Raw genomic sequence first — 24521 nt, forward strand, 5'->3', positions numbered from 1 at the left:
CCCCTTGCCCTTGCCCCTGCCCTTCTTCTTCGACTTCCCAGCAGAAGAACCCCGACGCCCTACCGCCGGTGCACCCTCACTAGGAGGCTCCCTTATCGGAGATAAACCTAACTCCTCTAGTGAGAAAGTCTCAAGGCCGGTGAACTGAGTCCCCACTGGAGTTGGAAACCACCTGTCAAAAAATCCAGAGAGGGTCGATAGTAGGGAAGTCAATTGGGCCAGCCCGTTGTGTTTCGGTCCAACCCTACTTGGGATGCGGGTCAATCGGGTGCGGGCTGATCGAGTTGTGATTTTTTTCGACTTATAGAAGTTCAACCCTAACCCTAAAAGCTCAGGTTTCGAGCTAGCCCAGCGGGTTAATCGGGTTGTTGCCGATAATATTAACATGCGATTAATCCAATAAATAACGATTAAAATTAGTTATATTCATACAATGTAAAACCTTTAATTATGATATATTTGAGATATATGCTTAAACTCAAACATAAACATGATCAAATGCTAATATTTGAGATATTTCGTTGAATTTTAATGCATGATTTAGAAATTTAAATATTTTTTTAGTTAACTTGAAGTTTTTAATTTATTAATCGATTATTATATTAATAAAAATTTAATATATAATTTGTATATTTAATATAAAATCGAAAGTTATTTTTTTGGTTATCTGTACTATAAAATTAATCAATAAAGTGTCGAAGTAAAAAAAATAGAATAATAGAAATTTTATCGGGTTTTCGGGCCAGCCCATCGGATTTTCAGGTCTGGCGCTAACAGGTTGCAAGTTAATCGGGTGCGGGCTAATCAAAACCTAGGGTTAGAAATTTCCAATCCTAACCCTATAAATTTGGCGGGCTATTCGGGCCAGCCCACAGGTTATGGGCTACACTGACGTCCCTAGTCGATAGACATTGTCCCCAGTCGATTGGGGGAACCCCACTCTACGACCCCCGCAGCGGCAGGCATGCCCTGCATCATCCTGCTCCCCATTTGGGGCACCATCCCGCTCATCCCCGCCATTTGGGGCACCATCACCCCATCCCGGCACTCATACCAGGCATCACCCCGCCCATCATCCCGCCAGCCATCGCCATTATTGCGGCACTCATGTCCGCCATTTGGGGCACCATCCCACCCATCCCTGCCATCCCGGCCCAAGGGTACATATTGTAGTACCCGAGCATCATCCCCGCCATTTGGGGCATTACCCCGGTCATTCCAGCCGTCCCGCCAGCGTTCCCGCCCATTCCAGCCACGTATCCCCCACCTCCAACGGGGAACGTCGGCGTTTGTGATTCGCTCGTGGCAGAAGAGTCACTATCGTTATCTATTTTATCTTGAGTAGAAATGAGAGTAGAGAAAGAAAAACTCGTTAATATAAGTAGTGGAAATGAAATGAAGTGCAACGAGCCGTATATATAGAGTTGAAATAAAAAAAAATTAAAAATAGCGTTTACTGGTCGCTTGTCCGTCGCGTCACCGCAATAGCGGACGAGCGATCGGCTAACTCCCCACCCCCGCGGATGAACGCTCGTCCGTCGCCCGTTAGCCAACTCCAATAGTGGGCGGACACGACGGACGAGCCGCTAGCCAGTCGCTCATCCGTCCGTTCGTCCGCTATTGTGGATGCTCTAAACCCGACAGCAATGCCTCAGTGGCGGGAGCTGTAATCCGAGCGTCCAACTTCCCAAGAGCATAGCGAAACTTAGGGGTTGTGATAGGTCAGGGAGAAAGTCATCATTGGTGGCGACGACAGATGGACAGTTTGACGGGGATCCTTTGGCAGATGAAGGGTTGACAGAAGAAGAATCTGAATAACCAACCAGGCGGTGGCGAAGCGACTGACTGCCATTTGTTGGAAATCGAATAAGTGGAGGCAAATTGTAGGGGATAGAAGAGGTGGTTAGCAAGCATCGTCTTCTTCTTCGCTTAGTGAGTTGCCTCTCTCCTCGGGTGATTGAACTCGCTTTTAAGCAATCAGAGTAGGGATCTCTCTTCAATGAGTCAGGCTAGGCTATGATTCCTAGATAGGAAGAAAGAGCATTGGCCACTTCAAGCTAGTTAGTAGAACTCCCTCCTTACTTAGATCTTCGTGACCCAGGGGAGAAGCTTGGGCAGTGGAGATTATCCACGGGGAGTAGTAGGGGAAGACGTTAGTTTGGAAGGAGGACGAGAGAGGCAGAGGAGGCCTCTAGTGATCTGGGATTCCTGTGACTAGCGACTAGCGACTAGCGACTAGCGACTAGCAGTGGGTGCTTCGAGGCATTGTGGTGGTGGTGTTGCTTTGGCCTTTAGTGGCGGCGATTTGATGGTTCAAGATGTATGGCGGAGATTACGAGTAATAATTCAAGAAAAAGTAGTTGAATTTCAGCGGACAGAATTTATTCTTTTTTTATATTTTTCTTTGAGTGTATTGTGTACACATGTCAATTTATGAGTAAAGGCCAAAATTGATCCTGAACATATGGTCATTTTACGTTTTTGGTCCTAAACATTATCTTTTGGATTTTTTGGTCCTGTACATATGGAAATTTGATCATTTTGGTCCTCCGTCAATATTTTCGTTAGAAACTAACGGTGAACGGGTTTAAACCCGATTTTGACCAAAATTAACATTTTAATTCTGATTTTCTCCTAATTAATTCACTAACTATCATTATAAATATTCTTTTAAAATTAGAAAATTAGAATTAAATATTATGAAGAAACTTGGGGGGATCGTTGAGAAGGGTCCAGCACCGCCACCGAAGAAGTGCTGGAGCTCCGGGTGGTGGTGGTCGGCGATGCTGAACAGCGGCGAGGCGACGGCGAAGGTGTAGGGGTTCGCCGGCAGGTGCATTTGCGCGGGCGGGACGAGCGGCGGAGGGCGGGGCTAGGAGGCCGGAGGTGAAGTAGTCCATGGGAGTGCAGGACCAGTGTCTTGGGGCGGTGGAGTTGGAATTACCGATTCCGCCATTCAAGAGCTCGGTGAAGGAAGTGGCGTGAGAGATATGGTTGAGAGAGGGCGGATGAGTCGACTCCTTCTCCTTCTCCACGACTCGCTCCTTGGCCCGCTCCCTCGCCTTGATTCTACTCTCAGATCTAGACAGAGACAGCCCCGACCCCTTGCTCGTTTCAGATGTGCTGCTGCACGCCGACGATTTCGTCACCTGCTGCAAGTAATTCAAATCGCCGCCGCCGTCCAAATTGACTTCACCGGAGTTGAAGCAGAGGTGAGCGCAAATGCACCTGCCGGCGAACCCCTACACCTCCGCCGTCGCCTCGCCGCTGTTCAGCATCGCCGACCACCACCACCCGGAGCTCCAGCACTTCTCCGGTAGCGGTGCTGGACCCTTCTCAACGATCCCCCCAAGTTTCTTCATAATATTTAATTCTAATTTTCTAATTTTAAAAGAATATTTATAATAATAGTTAGTGAATTAATTAAGGAGAAAATCAGATTTAAAATGTTAATTTTGGTCAAAATTGGGTTTAAACCCGTTGACTGTTCGTTTCTAACGGAAATGTTGACGGAGGACTAAAATGATCAAATTTTCATATGTGCAGGACCAAAAAATCCAAAAGATAATGTTTAGAACCAAAATCGTAAAATGGTCATATGTTTAGAACCAATTTTGGCCTTACTCTCAATTTATCATTGTTATAGCAGGAAAGGTTGTAGGAGATAGCATAGGTGATCTTCCTGGCATAAAATAGCCTTCAACTTTAGCACAAAATATGCAGGGCTGATGGAATGGCCCTTAACTTCAGGGTTTGATGGAATAGCCCTTAACTTCAAGTGTCTAACGTCCGTTCCTTCGCTACTATAGCCCGTTTCACCTGTAACTCTACATATTCTCAACAAAGTTGTTAACCAATGATTATGTGATTTATTGAAAGCCACGATTCAAACTACTATCAAACTTGACAATGAATACAAAAATAAATTAATAAAACCTACAAAACTAAGAGTTTATTTACTCCTCCAAACTAAAACCCTTGCTTGTCCCCGAGCAAGGAAGAAGTAACTCAAAATAAACTCATGCATAGGGGCTTAGATTATCATCATTGCTTCATGCAGAAAAATTAAGATCAATGTTTTCAGTGGCATAGCAACAAACATAAAAAGACTGGATAAATATGTTTTAACTCGTAGATCACTTTGTCAAGATACCCTCACAAATACATATAGTGTGATTTTGTCTCACTATCAACTGGATAGGATGCGTCTATACAGTCAAATCAAAGCATCATGAAATGTTTGCTATAAACTTATATCAAAATCTAAGATCTCATATGCTAAAGCATGAATGTAATCATAAAATCAAATGTCTTTAAATTAGATTATAATGTAGACTATAGAATTTTTTTTAAAAATCACATAAATATCACAAAAAGTGAAGTTGTTCAAGTTCCATTTTATAATCAATCATAACACTAACAATAGCAATTAAAACTAAACTTTTATTATTCTTTTATTTCTTCCTTTTCTTTTAACACCATTTATTCTTTTATTTCATCCTTCAATCATTCTTCCTTTATTTTTAATTTTTTTTCTCTTTATTGATATCTTTTTATATTTCAGTGATGTTACTACACAAGAAAATCAATTATCTATTTTGAAGAGGAGTTTTTTGAGTTTATCAAATTTGGTTATTTATCATACTCCTTTGGTTCCACTTTTAAGTATAGTATTTCCTTTTCAGCATGGGATATTGCATAGTGTTATTTTCTGAGTTAAGTGGAGAGAGGATAAAGTAAGAGTGATAAAAAATAGAGTGTGATGTTTTATTAGAAAAATATGTCATTCAATATGGGACATCCAAAAAAAAAAAACATGTCATTTAAGATGTGACAGAGGGAGTAGTACTTTTTATCTTGCATCTCAGCTGTAGTAATTCATGTAATGTTTTTTTTAACTCAATTAAATTTGTTTTATACTACCTTTGTTTGCTAAAACCTGACACATTTTGTCATTTTAGACTGTTCGACAATTAAAGACACTTTTTTTTCACCTTTAGTATACCTCATGCTCCCTTATCTCATTACATTCATATTTATAAAATTAATATTCCACCTGTTCATAAAAGTAGTCACATTTGTGGACGACACAAATTTTAATGAGAAGTTGGTAAAGTAAGAGAGGAAAAAAAATGGATAAAGTAAGAGAGATAGAGAAAAAATGTGAGTAAGTATGATAGAGATGAGAAAAGGTGGATACAGTATGGGGAAAAAAAAATTCATTTCTAGAAATTAGACTATTTTTTGTGGGCATCCCAAAATGGCAAAATGAGACTATTTATCGTGGACGGATGGAGAATATAAAAATGGAAAGCACATTCTGCTATCTTTTTTGCTAATTTATTTTATAAAGTTAAACAATTTCTTCAAATAAATGCCCGAGACAAAACATGTCGTTAAATGGCAAACGGGGAAATAGTTTGTGTTCTTTTTCTGTATTGGATTTCTATTCTACTCCTATTTCATAGTTTCATGTTAGGAATAAAATATATACTATTAATAATTAAATGTTATTCCGTCCATCCCTGAAAAATATGAACTACTCCTTCTGTCTCACAATAAGAGTCATGTTTTGCCTTTTCGGTCCGTTCCATAATAAGAGTCATATTTCACTTTTACCATAAATGGTAAGTAGATCTCACATTCCACCAACTTATTTCCTAACATTTTATTATAAAACTAATATATATAAATGAGACCTATATTCTACTAACTTATTTAACTCACTTTTCATTACATTTCTTAATTCCGTGCCATAGCTAAATAGGACTCATATTCTGGGACGGAGGGAGTATTTCGTTATTAGTCTGTTCCTAAAAGTATGAACTTTCTAATTTTGGAATAATTAAACAACACATTACCCATACACATCATTTTTTTTACAACTTATACCATTACACTACACTTCTAATGATGTAGAGCTCACTCTCCATTAACACTACTTTCTACTTACAATATTATTTTCTTTCTCTCTTACTTTATCAATTATTTCCTCCGTTCTGCGGTAGTAGAGGCGTTTCTTTTCGGCACGAGATTTAAGAAAAATTGTGTTAAGTGGGTTAAATAAAGGAAGAATAAAGTAAAAAGTGAAAAAGGTAGAGAGATGAAGAAAGAATAAATTAAGAGAGAGTAAAATAAGAGATAAGAAATGTGTTGACTTTTGCTATAAAAGAAAATGACTCAACTACTATGGAACGTATCAAAATGGAAAAATGACCCAACTACCGCGGAACGGAGGGAGTACTACTTATTATACATTAAAACTTATATTGAACCAAATATTCGTACTTTCAGGGACAGATGGAGTATTTTATCATGCAATTGTTGTAATTCAATTCAAATATTCTTCTAGATTATTTTTACTTTACACTCTCTATTGTTCTTCCTTAATAGAGACATTTCATTTTTTACACTCGTTTTAAAAAAATAATAATAAATAGTTAAAGTGGAGAGAGAGTAGAGTAAGAGAAAGAATAATGTAGAGAAGACTTTTATCTAAATTATTCTCTCTATGAACATGGGGAGAAAGTAGGAGTATTTATTTTTTAAAATTGTATCACAACATATTTGTCCATTTAGTATTTTTCCAATACAAAATTATTTGTAATTCTAATATAATAATTTTTAATTCTATTTTGCATTGTACAGTTGAGTTAATATAATTTTTCTATATTGTTTTACGTAAATTTTGAATAATAGTGATGTATATAATACTCCCTCCCTCTGTATCATGTTATTTGCATTTTTATGTATGATGTTATTCGCATTTTTTTTGTTTCGACTTGTCCCAACTACTTATACTATAGTCTTAGTTAGGTTAGAATTAGGGTATTTAATTGATAGTATATTACAGTTAATTAAGTGTTCCCTTATTAAGTGATCTCTCATTACCCTAAACATACTAATTTAGTTACACTAAAAAATCAATCCCAAATTAACTGTCTATAATAAAAAGTACGGGTAACATGGTACGGAGGGAAGAATTTATACTATATCCGTCCTTTTAAAAATATAAATATTTACATAAATAATTTACCTTCTGTATAATTTTATCTTTAACCATTTTATTTTTTAATAATATTTTACATTTTGTGTGTAGAAAATTTAATGGGTGCGGTGATTTAAACTAGTTTCCTAAAAATACATATATGGATTCGGCTGAATCACAGATCTCTTCTCTACACCATGCTTGTAAGTAAAGCAAAACTTAAAGAAGATCATTTTGAAAAGTAATCCACACAAAATAACGGTAATATATGTTACTTAGTATTTAATGAAATGTCATTATTATTATATGGTGAAAATACGTTTACATGGAAATATTAAAAATATAAACTGCACAATGCCCATTAGAGGATTCAGAAAACATTTAAAAAATATACGCTAGAATAAACAAAACAGTGTTATATAGTACTGCCATAATAAGCCCAACATGTATTTGAGTACTTCCTCCGTCATATAAAAGATGTCACACTCATAAAATTGTACGAGATTTTATGAAGTTTTGTTTTTTTGTTTTAAGTGAAAAGAGAAAATATAATATTTATATTATTGTGAGAATTTTTTTTTTTCTAAAAATAAAAATGTGATATCATGAGACAAGTTAAAAAGGAAAATGAAACATTTTTTATGGGACGGAGGGAGTAATATTTTTGGAAGCAACATTGTACTAATAGATTAAAGTTGGATTTGTTAAATTATCTACGCTTTGGATTTGTTAAATGAGGATTGACACCCAATAATAGATAAAAAAATTAGTGTAGAAGCTGAGCAATCGATTCAAGCCTATGAATGGTTTTAATCTTATGTAATGAACTAAATCAACATTGTCTTTTCCCGTTTGGGCTTATCTTCCATTATCTTATCCTATTTATGTTGATTTGATAAACAAATTAAACTTTTGAAAGCAAGATGCACCAAATCAATAATGTTACTTTAAGTTAAAGCCTCACTTGTTTCCCTGTATCTATCAGTAGTTGGACCAAACAAACTTAAAGTTAAAACCTTGCAATATTTATTTCACAAACTGAAGAAAATATGGCTTTAGCTTCACTTGTGAACAACTGCAATGGCCAATTTCAGAGGAAATGTGCCGTTAGCTACAATCACCATCACAATCTTGGCTTTCGCCGCGCTCTTATACACTGAGAGACTAGGCTCTTTATCTTCAACAGCCAAGTTGAGGTTCAAGCCATGCGCTAGAAGTAATGCTGGTGAGAAAAATCTATGTTTTCACCTCAAACATATTTACATCGTACGTAGTACTATTATTTACTGTTTCATAACCACCAACTTTGCAGTTGAGAGATTAGTTGATGTGAATGGCTTCAGTTATGCAGATGATGAATTGTTCGATTTTGATCCTGATCAATGCAGCCTGAATCATGGGAAATGGGTGTTTAATCGCTCCATTGAGCCCCTATATTCGGATAGAACTTGTCGATTCTTAGACAGGCAGGTTTCGTGTGTGAAAAATGGTAGGCCGGATTCGGATTATAGGTACTGGGAGTGGCAACCGGACAACTGCAGGCTGCCGAGGTAAAATGCCCCCATTTTTTAGCTATAGGCACATAATTGATCTTATTATAAAAAACTTGAATATATCTTAAATTTTGTTTTGCAGGTTTGATCCAAGAATGGTTCTGAGGAAACTTAAAGGGAAGAGGCTAATGTTTGTTGGGGACTCACTTCAAAGAGGGCAATGGCAGTCCTTTGTTTGCCTTGTTGATTCAGTGATACCGAAAGGAAAGAAGTCGATGAAACGAGGCCGTTTGCATTCTGTTTTCAGAGCAAAGGTGAGTAATAAGTAAAAAAATATGAAAATGTTTGGGCACAGATGTTACCTTGTTCTTTTTGGATTTGGTTAGGAATACGATGTGACAGTGGAGTTCTATTGGGCACCTTTCCTGGTAGAATCCAACACAGATGTTCATATAAAAGCAGATCCAAAACAGAGAATAGTGAAGGTGGACTCAGTTGAAAAGCATGCCAAACACTGGTTGGGTGTTGACATCCTCATCTTCAACACTTATGTTTGGTGGATGAGTGGCCTCAAAACTAAGATATTGTAATACTACTATAATAACATAGCATAGCATGTTTGGTAAGGTAGATAATTGAATTCTATGAACAAAAATGATCTATCCCACCAAACATGCGCTTAGTATAAACCCATGTGTGTCTCATCGCTCATATTGTATGCGCGCAGATGGGGTTCGTTTGCAAACGGAGAAGAAGGCTACGAAGAGGTGGAGACACACATTTCGTACACGCTAGGGCTCAGAACATGGGCAAATTGGGTGGATTCAAACGTTGATCCCTCCAAAACACGAGTGTTCTTCACTACCATGTCGCCTTCACACCATAGGCCAGCAGACTGGGGGAATGAAAACGGCACGAAATGCTTCGATGAGAGGCTGCCGGTGCTGAAGAAAGGGCACTGGGGAAGTGGGTCAGACAAGACGATGATGGGCGTGGTGGGCAGCGTCATGGCAAGGATGAAGGTGCCGGTCACACTGATCAACATAACGCAACTATCGGAATATAGAATTGATGCTCACACCTCAGTTTATACTGAGTTGGGTGGAAAAGTGTTGACGGGAGAACAAAAGGCCGATCCCTTGCATTATGCTGATTGTATACACTGGTGCTTGCCTGGACTTCCCGATACTTGGAATCAAATATTCTACACAAATTTGATGTTACATGTATGACATGAGCATAAATTGATTGATTTTGCCGCTAAATTTACACCAACCAAGTAATTACACCATTTTTTTCACATTGCAGCTGCTCCATAAATTCAATGATTTTGGAAATTCGACTGATTCGGGTTTGCATTTCTTCGAAACCCAACTGTTCACGGAATCACAAGCTAATTTATTTGACTTTCCTTCATATTTTGATAGTACGTGTGTCTCTCACCCCTAGATAGTCTTGCATCACATTTCTTCTTAGTAAGCAAATAATGTGTAAAGCGATTGTTACATATTTTCCAGTATTGTACTACTACTAGAGCTATATAACCTTTAGAGCATTCACAATAGATCACAGACTAGCTATATGCTATCCAAAAACTCCTCCTACCATGCTATCAAGGACTTCGCACAGGCTGCCACATCATCAAGGACTTTCCATAGCCCAGCAATAGGCTAGCCAACGCCCTAGCCTAGCAAATAAATTGACAAAAATAATTAATTCATTTTAATTGCTGGTGTTTTTCAAATATTAAAAAAATGAAGTGCAATGAGTTGTAAATATAGAGTGTAAAAATAATAATCAGTTAGCCTATCGAGCGGCGATCGGCTAACACCTATTGTCCGCGGATAACCGCTCGTCCGTCTTCCGGACGTCCTTCGCGTTAGCCTAACGCAATAGTGGACGTCCACCACGCCCTACCCGCTAGCTTATGGCTAGTCTGTGCTGACGTCCCTTATTATGAATGCTCTTAACATTCCTATCAAATCTATATAGATAATAAATTAAATATAGACAACTAAGAAAATTTAGACAATGAATAATAAGATAAAATACTAAATAGTGATCGAATGCAAACCCTAAATATTATACAAACTTCAAACTATGATCTGGATCACTAAAAAGTGTCAACAAATGACAAAATAATAGCAATAAAAAATATCAACAAAGTGTCAATATTTGAATTGTATCACTACCATACTAAATATATATAAACATTTTTATGCAATAGTAGTCGTGCTCTAATATACAAGCATTTAACGTATTCATTATTGAAGTAGATGAGAGTCCATTTATGTACAAAGAACTAATCAAAATTGTCACTATAAAATCAAGCTTTGTTGTACCTAAAGCTACTATTCGACGCATAATCATTATTTGATTATATGGTAATCGGTTGATTGTGATTGAAAAACTCTTACTCCATGCAATAAAAAAGTTGTAGAAACAAAAATTAATTATCATAGAAATTTGTGTGCAATAGAAAACCTATATAAACAAAAATCAATTAGAAAATGTGTTGGCCTTGGAGATAGGAGACAAAGCACGACAGTGGCGTGGCAGCACAACTTACAATAAAGACAAAGCACATATGAAGAGAGAGAGATTGGGATCGAGTATGCAACTTACAATACTGTCGATCGATCATATAAATGTATTCTCAGATGTTCTATATAAAAAAGAAATTCTCGTATCCAACAATAAAACTTAGATATTACAACCTGTTAAGAACAGGGTGGGTGATCACAATTCACAAACATAGTACTCCACTCATTAAGGCCATGGTACTGTTGAGCAAGCAAAACCTTAAAAAGTTTTTTTTTTCCAAGCAAAACCTTTAGTTGTTCAATCTTATTGTTCATATCATGACTTATTCAATTTTTCTAACTATTTTATAAGGACTTTCTAGTATTGACAATGCAAATTAGAAATTAGCAAAAGTCAAAGTCCATATTACCATATAGTCTGAAATTTGAGAGTCCAAAATCGAACTTGTTGCTGACAAGGGGATGTGAATGCGCTTCACTTCAATCCGAAAAAAATTCTACTGCAGTCGTTCACTATAGCTACAATCAAATAATTTGATTCAAATAATATGGTGTAAATCATCGGCAAACAAAAAACAATTGGAAGCAAGAATGTATTATACCTTCAAATAATTTGATTCAGTCAAGGGATTAGAAGGAAGAATACAATATACCTTCAAATAATTTTATTCAATCAAAGGATGCGCCGCCTCTATGAACCTGGAATAGTTTAGTTTAGTTTAGTTGGTGGAGCTCGAAATGTTAGGGAATTTATTTGTCTTATTCATATTAGAATAACGCGTATAGTAGACAGTTTAAATATATTATATTTATTATCATATAAAAACTAATCAAGTTTTACATTTTAGGGATAAACATGTTCGGCCGTGTACATACATATTCATAGGGGTGCGTTAGGCTCCTTTGCACCCTAAGTGTCCTATTTCCTTCTTAATCTCAGCCCTTGGATCATTGAATTGGATGGTTGTGATCAATGCATTATTAGTCTATAATGTTGCATTATTACCGTTGTGCATTATTAGAATGAAAATGTGCATTATTAGTCTATAATGTTGCATTATTAGCCGTTGTGCATTATTAGAATGAAAATGTGCATTATTAAATGACACGTGGCATTAATCTAACCGTCAGATGACAAAATCGTGGGGCTAGGATTAAGAAGGAAAAAGGACAAAAGATATGAAAAGGATTTGAATACATCCCCATATTCATATAAACGGACGTAATCCCTTGCTAACTTTTTTGAAGTTGCTAACTTACTGACTTATCAATGCAATGTATTAAAAATGTTAACACAATGATATTGAAATGTCAACATAAACTTAAGTTGATATTTTAATACATTATGTTAACATTGATATTTAAATATCAACACAAATATATGTTAATATTTTAATATGATCGTATTGACATTTTTAATATTATACATTGACGAGTCACTAAGTTAGCAATTTAAAGAAAGTTAGCATTTTAATGGATCTGTTGTCTAATATTATACAAAGTCACATATATTTATACATATTTTATTATCTTACAGATATTTGCAAAAAATATACTATTGTATATTAGAATAATACTATTAATATTATATTAAAATATTAAATAAATCATTCATTTATACATATATAGTTTTGGCCATAAGATTAGTCTTTATGCATTTATGGAAATAATAATTTTAGGGAGTAAAAACTAATAAAAGGCTGGAAAAGCTATTGTGTGACTTCCTTCTCCCACGTTTGGTAGCGCTTGATCTATTCAGACGACATGGAACAAAAATGGCTGATTTTGCAGGAATTGATATTAGTTTCAGCACACGAGGCATTTCACTATCTGTGAAAATTGGTGGTATAATTTTTTATCTGCTTCTCCGAAAATCTGAATTGGATCTTTATACCTAATTTGCCCTTTCACTTTTCCACCTCTACAAGCACGTACCCATAACAATATGATCAGCAGCCAGTCATTTGTGGCGGCAAATTCAGCAGGTAAGCTGGTGCTGCTATGAATCCCTCATTTTTTTACCCCCTAAATTTTGGGGTTATACACTAACAGCGGACCCATGTGGGGTCGAGTGGGGTCAGCCGACCCCATCGTTGGTCCATGATTGCTGTTGGAAAATACCACTACTCAGCCCGCCGACCCTCAAAAGCCTCACCTCTGACCTCACGCCAGCCTTCTCCAAGGAAGAGAAGCAAAGAAGACAATGAAACTAAAATTTAGAGAAAGAAGGAAGAGACTCAATTTGGTGAAGAAGAAAAACATACAAGATTTCGATGGGAAATTTGGAACAAAGAAAAAAGAGAGCTGAGAATTTTACGGAAGAGAAGTTTGGGAAGAAGATGCGTCGGTGTTTTAACTTATTCGATTCATCCTTCATTCTGTAATTTGATATTTGGGCTTAAAAAATGAAAAAATTGGAGATTTGGTGATACGATCATGGAGGCCGTGCGTCAAGGATTTCAGCTACAACTGAATTCAACCGGCAACCGTTCTGTCGAGATGATATCCGAAAGCTATGAAACTACCACCATTGTCTTCATCTTGAAAACAGCTTCGAGTGGGTATCTTGCACATCCCAATCGGAGTCCGAATGAGGGAGTTATGGCGGTTTTACGGAAATCGCACAGAAAAGGCGGGGAGCTCCAGAAGGAACACCCGGGCGGGTGTTTTTCAACCTGAAAGACACCCGACCGGGCGAAATGATTTGGAGGTCCAGAAGGAACACCCGGGCGGGTGTTTTGCACCCCGCAATTCACCCGACCGGGTGAATAACCCGAAACTTAGATTTTGTGGGCCTTTTTCCACATTTTGGACCCTTGGTATAAATATCTTTTGATGTCATTTTTCATTCTAGATAAGGTTGTGATTGAAGTTATCACACTAGTGAGTTTTTCCTCTTTGAGGAATGTATCCAATTCCTTCCTTGAAGGTTGCTTGTCTCAATTTCATAGATTGATTCAAGTAGAGGTATGCATCAATGGAGTGTATCCATTGAGTAGTGGAGCCAAGGGGTGATAGAGCTATTGAAAGTTACCTAGGGTTGTTTCCATTCTTTTGGTCAAGTTCTTATGGTCATAACTCTTTTATCTCTTCATTATACGCATGCTTTTCATTCCTAATCTTCAATCAATTCTTGTTTAGATTCAATTTTTGTTGGTTGAATATTTTATTATCTTTTGTTTTGTGTTGAGAAATTGAAAATAGCATCACAAAAATAGTTAGATCAAGCATCATCAATGTGTAATTTCTTGGGAGATGGATCATAAAATACATGGATCCTTATCATTTGGTATCAAGCATCTTATGATGCTTACTATGATTTTACACAAGTTACATATGCATGATGTTGTGCTTGTTATACATGTGGAGCATAAACATTTATGGATACATTGTGCATATGCTTTTGACCACTTTTTGAAATTGCTGAAGCAAGTGAGTGAAATCCATTGTGATGAACTTGATTTGTTGGTTGATACACCTTCTTGCAAACTTGGTGTGTGTGGAATCCGGATTTGAGGGCCAATCCTTTCCAAGAAGGGGAGAATATATGACCATGAGTGCTAGATGTCAAGTGTCTTCACCTCGACGTGAGCCATGGATTGATTGGGGTCCAAGGAAAAGAGTGAAGACATGCCAAGGATTCAATAAAGCTATAGGGCTGCCCGAGGATGCGAGGAATAGAGGAGGCTCGGATTTGAGGACAAATCCTTTCCAAGAAGGGGAAGATGATACGATCATGGAGGCCGTGCATCAAGGATTTCGGCTACAGCTGGATTCAACCGGCAACCGTCCTATTGAGATGATATCCGAAAGCTATGAAACTGCCACCATTGTCTTCGTCTTGAAAACAGCTTCGAGTGGGTATCTTGCACATCCCAATTGGAGTCCGAATGAGGGAGTTATGGCAGTTTTACGGAAATCACGCAGAAAAGGCGGGGAGCTCCAGAAGGAACACCCGGGCGGGTGTTTTGCACCCCGCAATTCACCCGACCGGGTGAATAACCCGAAACTTAGATTTTGTGGGCCTTTTTCCACATTTTGGACCCTTGGTATAAATATCTTTTGATGTCATTTTTCATTCTAGATAAGATTGTGATTGAAGTTATCTCCCTAGTGAGTTTTTCCTCTTTGAGGAATGTATCCAATTCCTTCCTTGAAGGTTGCTTGTCTCAATTTCATAAATTGATTCAAGTAGAGGTATGCATCAATGGAGAGTATCCATTGAGTAGTGGAGCCAAGGGGTGATAGAGCTATTTAGGGTTGTTTCCATTCTTTTGGTCAAGGTCCTATGGTCATAACTCTTTTATCTCTTCATTATACACATGCTTTCCATTCCTAATCTTCAATCAATTCTTGTTTAGATTCAATTTTTGTTGGTTGAATATTTTATTATCTTTTGTTTTGTGTTGAGAAATTGAAAATAGCATCACAAAAATAGTTAGATCAAGCATCATCAATGTGTAATTTCTTGGGAGATGAATCATAAAATACATGGATCCTTATCATTTGGGTTGTGCATATTCATAAATGAATTTTGCTTGCTATCAAGGACGATGGAGGGTGTTGCTGTCATTTTCTTCCCAAAAGTAAGGTCATTTTAGTCATCACATAATGTGATATAATGTTGGCCTTCAACACGTAAATCATACCAAACAATGGAGTAGGTGTATAAGCATCTTCTACCAAACAATAATTTACAAAGAATTGCTATCCCTAATCATAGGAAAAAAGTGTTATCTGTAAACTCAATAAAAGTTTTTCAGCGAACCAATCACGCCCTTAAAATAATACTAGCATTAATGTGAACAAACATTTTTATGGCATTTTATTGACTATGTAGCATTAATATTTGATACGAGTGTCATGACATATTACTCTCTCTGTCCTCAAAGAATATGCACTTTGAGTTCGGCACAAGTTTTAACGCAAAATTAGTAAAGTAAGAGATAGATAGAGATAAAAAGTAATTAAAGTACTATTAGTGGAGAATGAGTCACACCTCAATAGAGAAAAAAATTTCCAAAATTAAAAAGTGCATATTCTTGTGGGACGGATTCAAAAGGAAAGAATGTTGAATGTAGTAAAAGTCCATTTTTCTAGTAGTATCCGTCCTTATTCTATGTAGGATGAAAATGTGTAAATCTTTCTCTTTAATAACTCATTCTCCAAATGTCATGATACTCACCAATCTACAACCACTAAAAATCGGCTAAACTCACTATTTTCCAATGTTTTAAAAATCGGATCGGACTGGCCGGTTCGACCGGTCGGACCGCGAACCGGTAGGTAGTCCGGTCCGGTTCACTCCTCTAAACCACCAATGCATTGAACCGCTGTGAACCGGCAGAACCGGCCAGCCGGACCGGTTGGACCGTGAACCGGAAACCGGTTTAATATTGTTGTGTTTAAAATTTGTTGTTGGTAGGAGTTGAACTCATGACCTCTCTTCTACATAAGAAGACCTCTACCACTCCACCACATGAGGTCATTGAACAATTTGAACATCAAATATTTTTATACATTAACCATTAAATTTTTATCTACAAAAACTAATCATTCATTTTAATTTTATATTCTTTAATATAATTGTTAATTATAATATAAATAATTATCATCCTCTATATTTTAATGATGCTCTACTTACCATCTATATTATTATTAGTACCATATAAGATTCATTATTTACTATAAATAAATTTTTTATATTACATACTTAATTTATATACCCTAGCTATTGACATCAATGAATATTTTTATATAAACTTAATACCTAATTCGTATTTAATTATAATATTATTTTACGAAATAAATTTTCTTAAATTAATAAACATCATCTATTTTAATACATAAAAATATTAAATTTCTTAATAATATTTAATATATGTGTTTATTATATATTCCGGTTCAACCAATGGTTCGACCAGTGAACCAGTAACGACGCCGGTTCGCCGGCCGGTCTGATTTTTAAAACATTGCTATTTTCAGTGAAACTCACCAATATCAACTGTTTGTTTTGATTTTAGCTGGTTAGTGTTAAGTGTTTCATTAATATAGTAATACTAAGAGTGTTCATAATAAGGCAAAACACTCACGTCACAGTAAAAAAAAAATTGTCCGTCTAGTCATCACAACCACAAATATTATCTGGAAACTTATGACCTTAATTCGGAAACCCGATCGAGCAGGATTAGTCGGATTCCGCTGAAGGCTGGTCGGTACACCTGTGGTCAAACCAAAAAAATATGTCTTCTACAGTTACACCTACGACTACAATTCTAAATTTGCATAATGCCACCTATAAATTTATATATTCCACCATCAAATTTCTATAATTTATATTTTGATCCTTCAAATATTTATAAATTACAGTTGTTAAATACTTTAAATTTACATGTTCTTTATCAATATACAAAATTTTTATAAGCCCCCAAAATAAAACGCCTAACTGTATATATCCAAAATTTTAATCCTCAACGTGCTTAATACGGAGTATGCTACTAGTACTAATATTTTACATAGGTGTGACTCAACTAGAAATGTGGTTTTTAATTTTGGTTCATTATTGCAAGATATTTATGTTTTTGTCAACTAAAATGTTGTAATTTGACAAAAAGGCTACTCCAAGCATTTATGTGAAATTAATGATTTGGTAAAATAATTTTTAAATTGCTGAATAATTACTGATAGCATAACATATTATCGGCACATTGGTTCTACATCAACTACATAAACAACACAAGTACTACAAATTTTAATAGTCTAATCCATCCAATAGAGCATAAATAGATTGTCTTGCGCTTCTTCTATTTCCTGAAAAATCTGCATAATCTGGAACAAAGAAATTTGATAATTTCAAATGTGTAACAAAATAACAGAAAAGTAAAAAGAAAATAACTTTCATAAATAATTCAAATACCAAATTCTAGCCACATGTATGAAATATAAAAAACACATTGGAAGAAAACACATTGTAATGGCAAAAGTATTGAATGCATAAACAAACTACTCCCTCCGTTCCATAGTAACGAAGACGTTTCTTTTCGGCATGGAAATTAAGAAAAATTGTGTTAGATGAGTTAAGTAAATGGAGAGTAAAGTGAAAAATGAAAAAGGTAGAGAAATGAATAGAGAAAAAAGTAAGAGAGAGTAAAGTAGGTGTGAAAAAATGTGTTGACTTTTACTAAAAAGAGAAATGACTCTATTATTATGAAACGTACCAAAATGGCAAAATGATTCTATTACTATGGAACAGATGGAGTATTATTTATAACTCCAATATAGCATTTCATCGAGAACACAGAAAAGTATTGAAAATACAATACTAGCAATATAATTAGTTAATTTAATTTTAGAGTTTCTGGAATCCAAGTATTGCGAGCGACTGCTGCTGCCGCTCCCTCACAAATCGCCCTGAACTTTAGAGACTCTTGGAGAATGAGATATTTGTTAGGGAGATTCAATATATAGAACAGAAAAACGGATATCTGAAAGTCGTGATAATCACTTTCAGATCAAATCAATTTCGGTGGTTCTACCAAACTTATTTGATCGGATAAAATTCAGAGAATTCAGAAAATTCATATGTGTATTTGAGATCTCTGAGAATTGATCAGATTTTGAAGAAGACGAACCGGTGCAGCTGTTGACGAAACAGTGCATCCATTGGGAATATTAACCAAAAATAATTGATTTTCAAAAAGTTTCCGAAATTGCAAATTAGTCCTTTGACTTTCAGAAATTATATTTTCGGATGAATTTCTAATACAACTAGACCCCAGCCAGGGGCGCTGCCCCCGGACCCCCGTTCATCTGTTTAGGGGCTTCGCCCCTAACATCATAATGAATTCAAATAAGTGTGCACTCCGCACCTTCATATTTAAATGATGTATCATTATAACAATAACCGATCAATCAAGTTAATCCAATTACACTAAAATATCCAACAATATTCGTCCAATAGTTGAATTTGGGATGCTTCCCATCCCCTCGATGCATCTCGTACGACAGAGCCCGAATGTCGGAGGTTGTTCTCGTGGATGCCCACGAACCTCTTCACGGCAGCCTGAATCCCCCCCCATTTGTTGCGGATCTGGTCCGCATTCCTCTCCGCCGCGCCGGCAACAACTCATGGTAGGCTTCCAGGACGCATGACCAGTAACCGCTTTCTGTCTGATCCGTCCCAACGCCCGCATCCTCCATGATGGAGTACCACACCTTTGACACATCAATGGACTCCTCCCTTGAGTTGTACGGCCCACCCCCTTCGCTCCGGTCGCCTCCGCCTCTTCCACCGTCGCGGCCACCGCGTTGGCCGCCTCTGTGTCTCCGGCGTCGTACTGGCGTTGCCGCGCGTCCTTGTACCGGTGTCGATTAGGGGGGCGGTACAGGATTCTCCCACCCCTGGAGTCAAAACCATCTGCTCAAACATGAAAGAATAAAAATCTGGTTGGGACAAAGGGAGTAGCGGTATCCATCTGCCGATTGTTGACCATGTCCATGTTGGGCTGGTAGACCCCATATGGTGATTGGGGTCGACCCACAGTCCTTCGTGAGGAGGACTAACCCCACAGCTGCGGTGGAGGGAGAGGGGCAACCCACGTCTTGGATGCGTGGGGAGGGGCACCCCACATCTGGGATGGAGGAGGAGGGGCACTTCACGTCTAGGATAGAGGGGGAGGGTCACTCCACGTCTGGAATGGAGGGGGAGGGGGACCATACCAATATAGCCGGCGTTTGCCCCCACATCGACGGCGGTGGTGCTAGTGCCGGTACTCGCGGCACTAGACCCGCAGTTGTGATACCCATTGCTCGGGTAGTGCGATTCTCCGGTGCCAGGGGAATCACTCTCTTGGCTTTGCATTGTGATAAATCTAGAGAAATGAAAATAATTGTAGTGTGGAAGTGTGAAGTAGGAAAAATGAGGAAGAAGTTGTATTTATAAAAATGAATAAATAAATAAATAAAATAACAAAAAAATGGAACCGCGGTGGCCACATTACCCGCTGCCTCCACCACCACACAGCCGCATGCGCCGCATTGCCCTCCCTGCAATAGACCGCCGCGGCGGTCCTATAGTGGCCACTCTAATAACATACGTAGTAAAATTCACGAACCTTAGAATAAGTAAACAAAATCCAAAAAAGAGTTTGTTACAGCTTGGACCAGAAACGAACTCGCTATGAAAATAACATAGTGCAACCGAACAATTTTGGGAGTATTATATAATGAAAGTGTACCTAGACCAAACCTTTGGATTCAAATATGTACGTATTGATTGATTCAATTTAATTGTAAAATGAAAGTGATCATAAGCCAAATATAAATGAAAGTGTACCTATCATAAGCCAAATATGTAGTTACTCCGTATAGATTGATTAAATTAAATTATATTCAATTAATACCAACTTTATTTTAAAAAATTAGTAGTATTTCGTAAGTGAATGCAAAGAAAAAAATTACTCCTTTATCTTTTAACAATAGACCATGTTCGTCATTTCTTGAGGTCACTTAAAAATAGATTCATTCTATTTAAGAATTATTTTTTTTTATCTAATGAGGTGGATTTCATTTTCTATTAACAATACTCGAATCACTTATTTTCACTGTCTCTCTTACTCTACCATTTGTAAAATAAAACTTGTACTCCCTCAGTCCTACCGAAAATGACCCACTTTCCTTTTTAGTTTGTCTCACTCAAGATGACCCATTACTTAAAATAGAAATCCTTTCATCTTTACTTTATTTACTCTCTCTTACTTTATTCCCTCCACCTAACACACAAAATAAAATCGCATAAATCCTATGCCGTCCAAGAAAGGGGTCATCTTCCTTGGGACAGAGGAAGTACCTTTTTAAATATTCTTTATATTTATATTTGAGAAACAAAGAAAGTACATCTTCCGTCTCATAGAAATAAGTCATATTTCCTTTTTCGTCCGTCTCATAAAAATGATTTATATCCATTTATGGAAATCTTTTTCTCCTTCTTTCTCCTTTATCATTTATGGGCCTCGTATATAATTTCAACTATTTTTTTTACTTTTTTCTTATTTTATTAATTATATATTAAAAGTTGTATCGATCTGAAATGACCTATTTTTAAAATAAATAAATAAAAGGCTACTTAAAAACCAGCAAAATTAAATATCGCGGACAAGAAAGGAATAGGGGTGAGTTAGTTGTTGGGGAAATTTGTGGGCCCCTATCGATCACAATTCACAAACACAAATTCGAATCAATATTCTCTCATACACGACTGTCAAGTGTAAACAACTAAGCTTCGTTTTCATAACCCGATTATACCCTTTCCCCCTCACGCGTCGGTGCTCCGAAATCCCATGGCGGAGCAATCGGAGAAGCAGCCCAAATCCATCCCTCCCTACATGAAGGCTGCGTCCGGTTCATTCGGCGGCGTAGTCGAAGCCTCGTGCCTGCAGCCAATTGACGTCATCAAAACCCGCCTCCAGCTCGACCGCACCGGTTCGTACAAGGGGATCCTCCACTGCGGCTCCACCATCGTCCGCAACGAAGGCGTCCGCGCATTGTGGAAGGGCTTGACTCCTTTCTCTACGCATTTGACGCTTAAATACGCGCTCCGGATGGGCTCCAATGCCTACCTTCAGTCAGCCTTCAAGGACTCCGAGACGGGGGAGCTCAGCCACCATGGCCGATTATTGTCTGGATTCGGTGCCGGAGTGCTCGAAGCTCTCGTTATCGTCACTCCATTTGAGGTTACTCAGAATCTGATTAATTCGAATTATTTGGGGATTTTAGCTAGTTCTACTTAATTGTTCTCACAATTCGAAGGATTTTGTATTTGATTGCTGAGAGAAGTTGTTGTGGTTGAATGCATATAATTGAAATTGATGTATGATCTCGATCGCTGTAGATAATGCCTATTTGAAGATCTCAATCATTAATTCCTCTATCTGTCAGTGCAGGTTATAATACATTGGTAGTTTAGCTTTTGTTGCTGCAAATAATTTTTCTACAATTTGCAGTTGATGTGCTTTTCAGATCACCTAAGTTTCTCTTAGAATCGTGTACTCAACTACTGAATAATTGGTGGATTTATTTTAACTGGTTGTGTATGAAACATCTGTTTCACTTGTGTTGTCCTTCAACATTTGCTTTTGACCATTGAAAATATACTCTGCTGCTCTCCTTCTTGTCGTTCATTGTTGCCCTTTTCTCGTGCTTGTTTACAGTGACCGTGTGACGTTCAAATTCTACCTATTTAGTTTGTTTCCCATGAGTTGTAATGTAGCGTGAGGCGATCATCTAAGTCTGTTCATTCAAACTTGTTCTCGGTTGCTAGAAAGTTGAACCTGCTTATTCAAATGCAGGTGGTGAAAATTCGACTGCAGCAGCAGAGAGGATTGAGTCCCGAACTCTTCAAGTACAAGGGACCTGTACATTGTGCTCGTATGATTGTCCGTGAAGAAGGGTTGCGTGGTCTGTGGGCTGGAGCTTCCCCAACTGTGATGCGTAATGGAACAAACCAGGCTGCCATGTTCAGTGCTAAAAATGCATTTGACGGGTTATTGTGGGGGAGATGCGAAGGTGATGGGAAAATGCTCCTACCTTGGCAGTCTATGATATCGGGATTTCTTGCTGGAACTGCTGGTCCAGTATGTACTGGGCCCTTTGATGTCGTGAAAACAAGGCTCATGGCTCAAAGCAAATCGAGCGGGTTGAAATACAGAGGTATGTTTCATTGTATCACAACTATATATGCTGAGGAGGGAATTCTTGCATTGTGGAAAGGATTATTGCCAAGGTTAATGAGGATCCCGCCCGGGCAGGCGATCATGTGGGCTGTGGCTGATCAGATAACTGGATTTTACGAGAGGCGATACCTACAAGCCTATTGAGCATTTTGTAATTCACTTGGAAGTGAAAGTTTCAGAGTTTTTGATGCCCTTTATCTCGTGTAGAACTCGGTATTTTCTTTGTTCTACATATTTAGCTTTTAATTTGCTCATTTGTAGGACATTCTTTATGTTATAACTAGCGTCAATATTTTGAGAGCGAAATTGTTGGGTGTTAGAATTTCTGCTGGATTTGATTCATTGAAATATGTAATTCATTTTAGTAAATTGGATGATTGGTTTCATTTAATGTCGAATGAATTCTTGATTGATCAAGATCTTCATTGGCTGGTCACATTGTAGCAAAAATAATGGAAGGGTTTTTACATTTGTGCAGACAACATGCCCTTGTTTCAGCAGCCCATGCGCGGATGTGGCATGCGACTGTCTTGGGTCTTGGCCAATCGCGCGCAATATACCCTGCTTCTGCCCGCTTAGATGTATGATTCAGCGGAATTTTAATGTTTTCTTTTTGAAAAAAGAAAATCTTTGACAATTTGAATTTTTAATTTTTAATTTTTTCAGTTGAAATTCAACCATTTTTAATCAGTTTTTTTTTTTAGTCCTAGCTATTGAAAAACTATTTTAAGTTTTTTCACAACTATAAATATTAGTATTCATTTCGAATACAATTCCAATCCCTGTCCAATTTGTTTTCAATTTTTTCCGTTCATTTTATTATTCAGTGATAGTTCTTTATATTATCTTGCGCGTTTTAGTGTTTTTTGTTCTCTCAGATTTTGCAATTGGATTGATTTTCTCTCTTCTTTTTATATGTTGCAAAGTAATAGTGAGTGAAAACTGATCAACGATTTTATATTATGCAGGTGGGTGCATCTAACAATTTTGGAAATTTCCAAATTTCTATCTCCATTTTACGTATAATTTCCACTGAAGATCTCTTCTTTTATTTTAGCTCCACGTGGAAAAAACGATTGTTCTGCTCTTTTAATTTTTTTTTTATCTACTAGGCTGTGCTTCCCCCCATTTTAGTTGTTTTGTTAACGTGTTTGCTTGAGTGAAATTGCCCACAAATTATTACTGCTCTGATGCCTTTTAGAGCATCTCCAACCATTCCACTAAACTCAAACTCATTTTAGTGTAAATCTCACACTAAATATTGATTTTACTCCAACCATTTACACTAAACTCAAACTTAAAAGAATATTCTCTATATTATGCCTTTTTTACTCACAAAATTTGAAAAACTTTTAGGTATTGGTTTAGTGTAAACCTAAAGATAGGTATTTTTTTCTCAAAAATTAAAAATAGGATAGGTTTTTGAGTACTATTGGAGCAAAATACTTATCCCATTTTAGGTTTTAGTGTACCCTTGGAGATGATCTTAGACACCATCCATTTCTAGAGTTTTGGGAAGCCTCTTGATCTGGGGATGTGTTGTAATAGCTCAACGTAGAGGATAAACTAAAGTCATTAGGCATAACATTTCCCACAGTAGTACAGACAAGCACACAATCAGCATATTATGTTATTATAATTGCTTTGATTGATGAACTAAGTATGTAACTTTGCTGTTACATGTTGACCTAGATTATAATGATAATTTCTTGGTTCTCCCTCTAATAAAATAATGATTCAGATGGTTAGAAGATTGCAACTATGACTT

The 24521-nt window shown here is 37.1% G+C and overlaps 2 protein-coding genes across 4 annotated transcripts; both read left to right on the forward strand.

The window, feature by feature from the left end:
* The first annotated feature begins 8043 nt into the window (after positions 1–8043).
* On the forward strand, positions 8044–9972 carry TBL3 (trichome birefringence-like protein (DUF828)). 2 transcript variants are annotated; one of them, XM_048113278.2, is made up of 6 exons: positions 8044–8213; positions 8301–8538; positions 8624–8795; positions 8868–9067; positions 9209–9707; positions 9790–9972. In XM_048113278.2, exons 1-6 carry the CDS (start codon positions 8069–8071, stop codon positions 9928–9930), a joined length of 1395 nt encoding a protein of 464 aa, XP_047969235.1. In that variant the 5' UTR covers positions 8044–8068; the 3' UTR covers positions 9931–9972. The 2 variants fall into 2 exon arrangements, with proteins under 2 accessions (XP_047969235.1, XP_088925264.1); XM_089069138.1 differs by lacking the exon at positions 9790–9972 and having other exon boundaries at positions 9209–9776.
* An 11289-nt stretch (positions 9973–21261) lies between these two features.
* MSFC1 (Mitochondrial substrate carrier family protein) lies at positions 21262–23881 on the forward strand. Of its 2 annotated transcripts, XR_007174424.2 has the most exons (4): positions 21262–21754; positions 22370–22966; positions 23232–23334; positions 23722–23881. XR_007174424.2 is itself a non-coding variant. In XM_048110529.2 (2 exons), exons 1-2 carry the CDS (start codon positions 21362–21364, stop codon positions 22895–22897), a joined length of 921 nt encoding a protein of 306 aa, XP_047966486.2. In that variant the 5' UTR covers positions 21262–21361; the 3' UTR covers positions 22898–23122. The 2 variants fall into 2 exon arrangements, 1 of the variants encoding a protein (XP_047966486.2); XM_048110529.2 differs by lacking the exons at positions 23232–23334; positions 23722–23881 and having other exon boundaries at positions 22370–23122.
* Positions 23882–24521: the final 640 nt, after the last annotated feature.

Source organism: Salvia hispanica, chromosome 3 (genome assembly GCF_029641045.1).
Source record: "Salvia hispanica isolate PSC_SH4W2 chromosome 3, Shi_PSC_v1, whole genome shotgun sequence".
NCBI lineage: Eukaryota > Viridiplantae > Streptophyta > Magnoliopsida > Lamiales > Lamiaceae > Salvia > Salvia hispanica.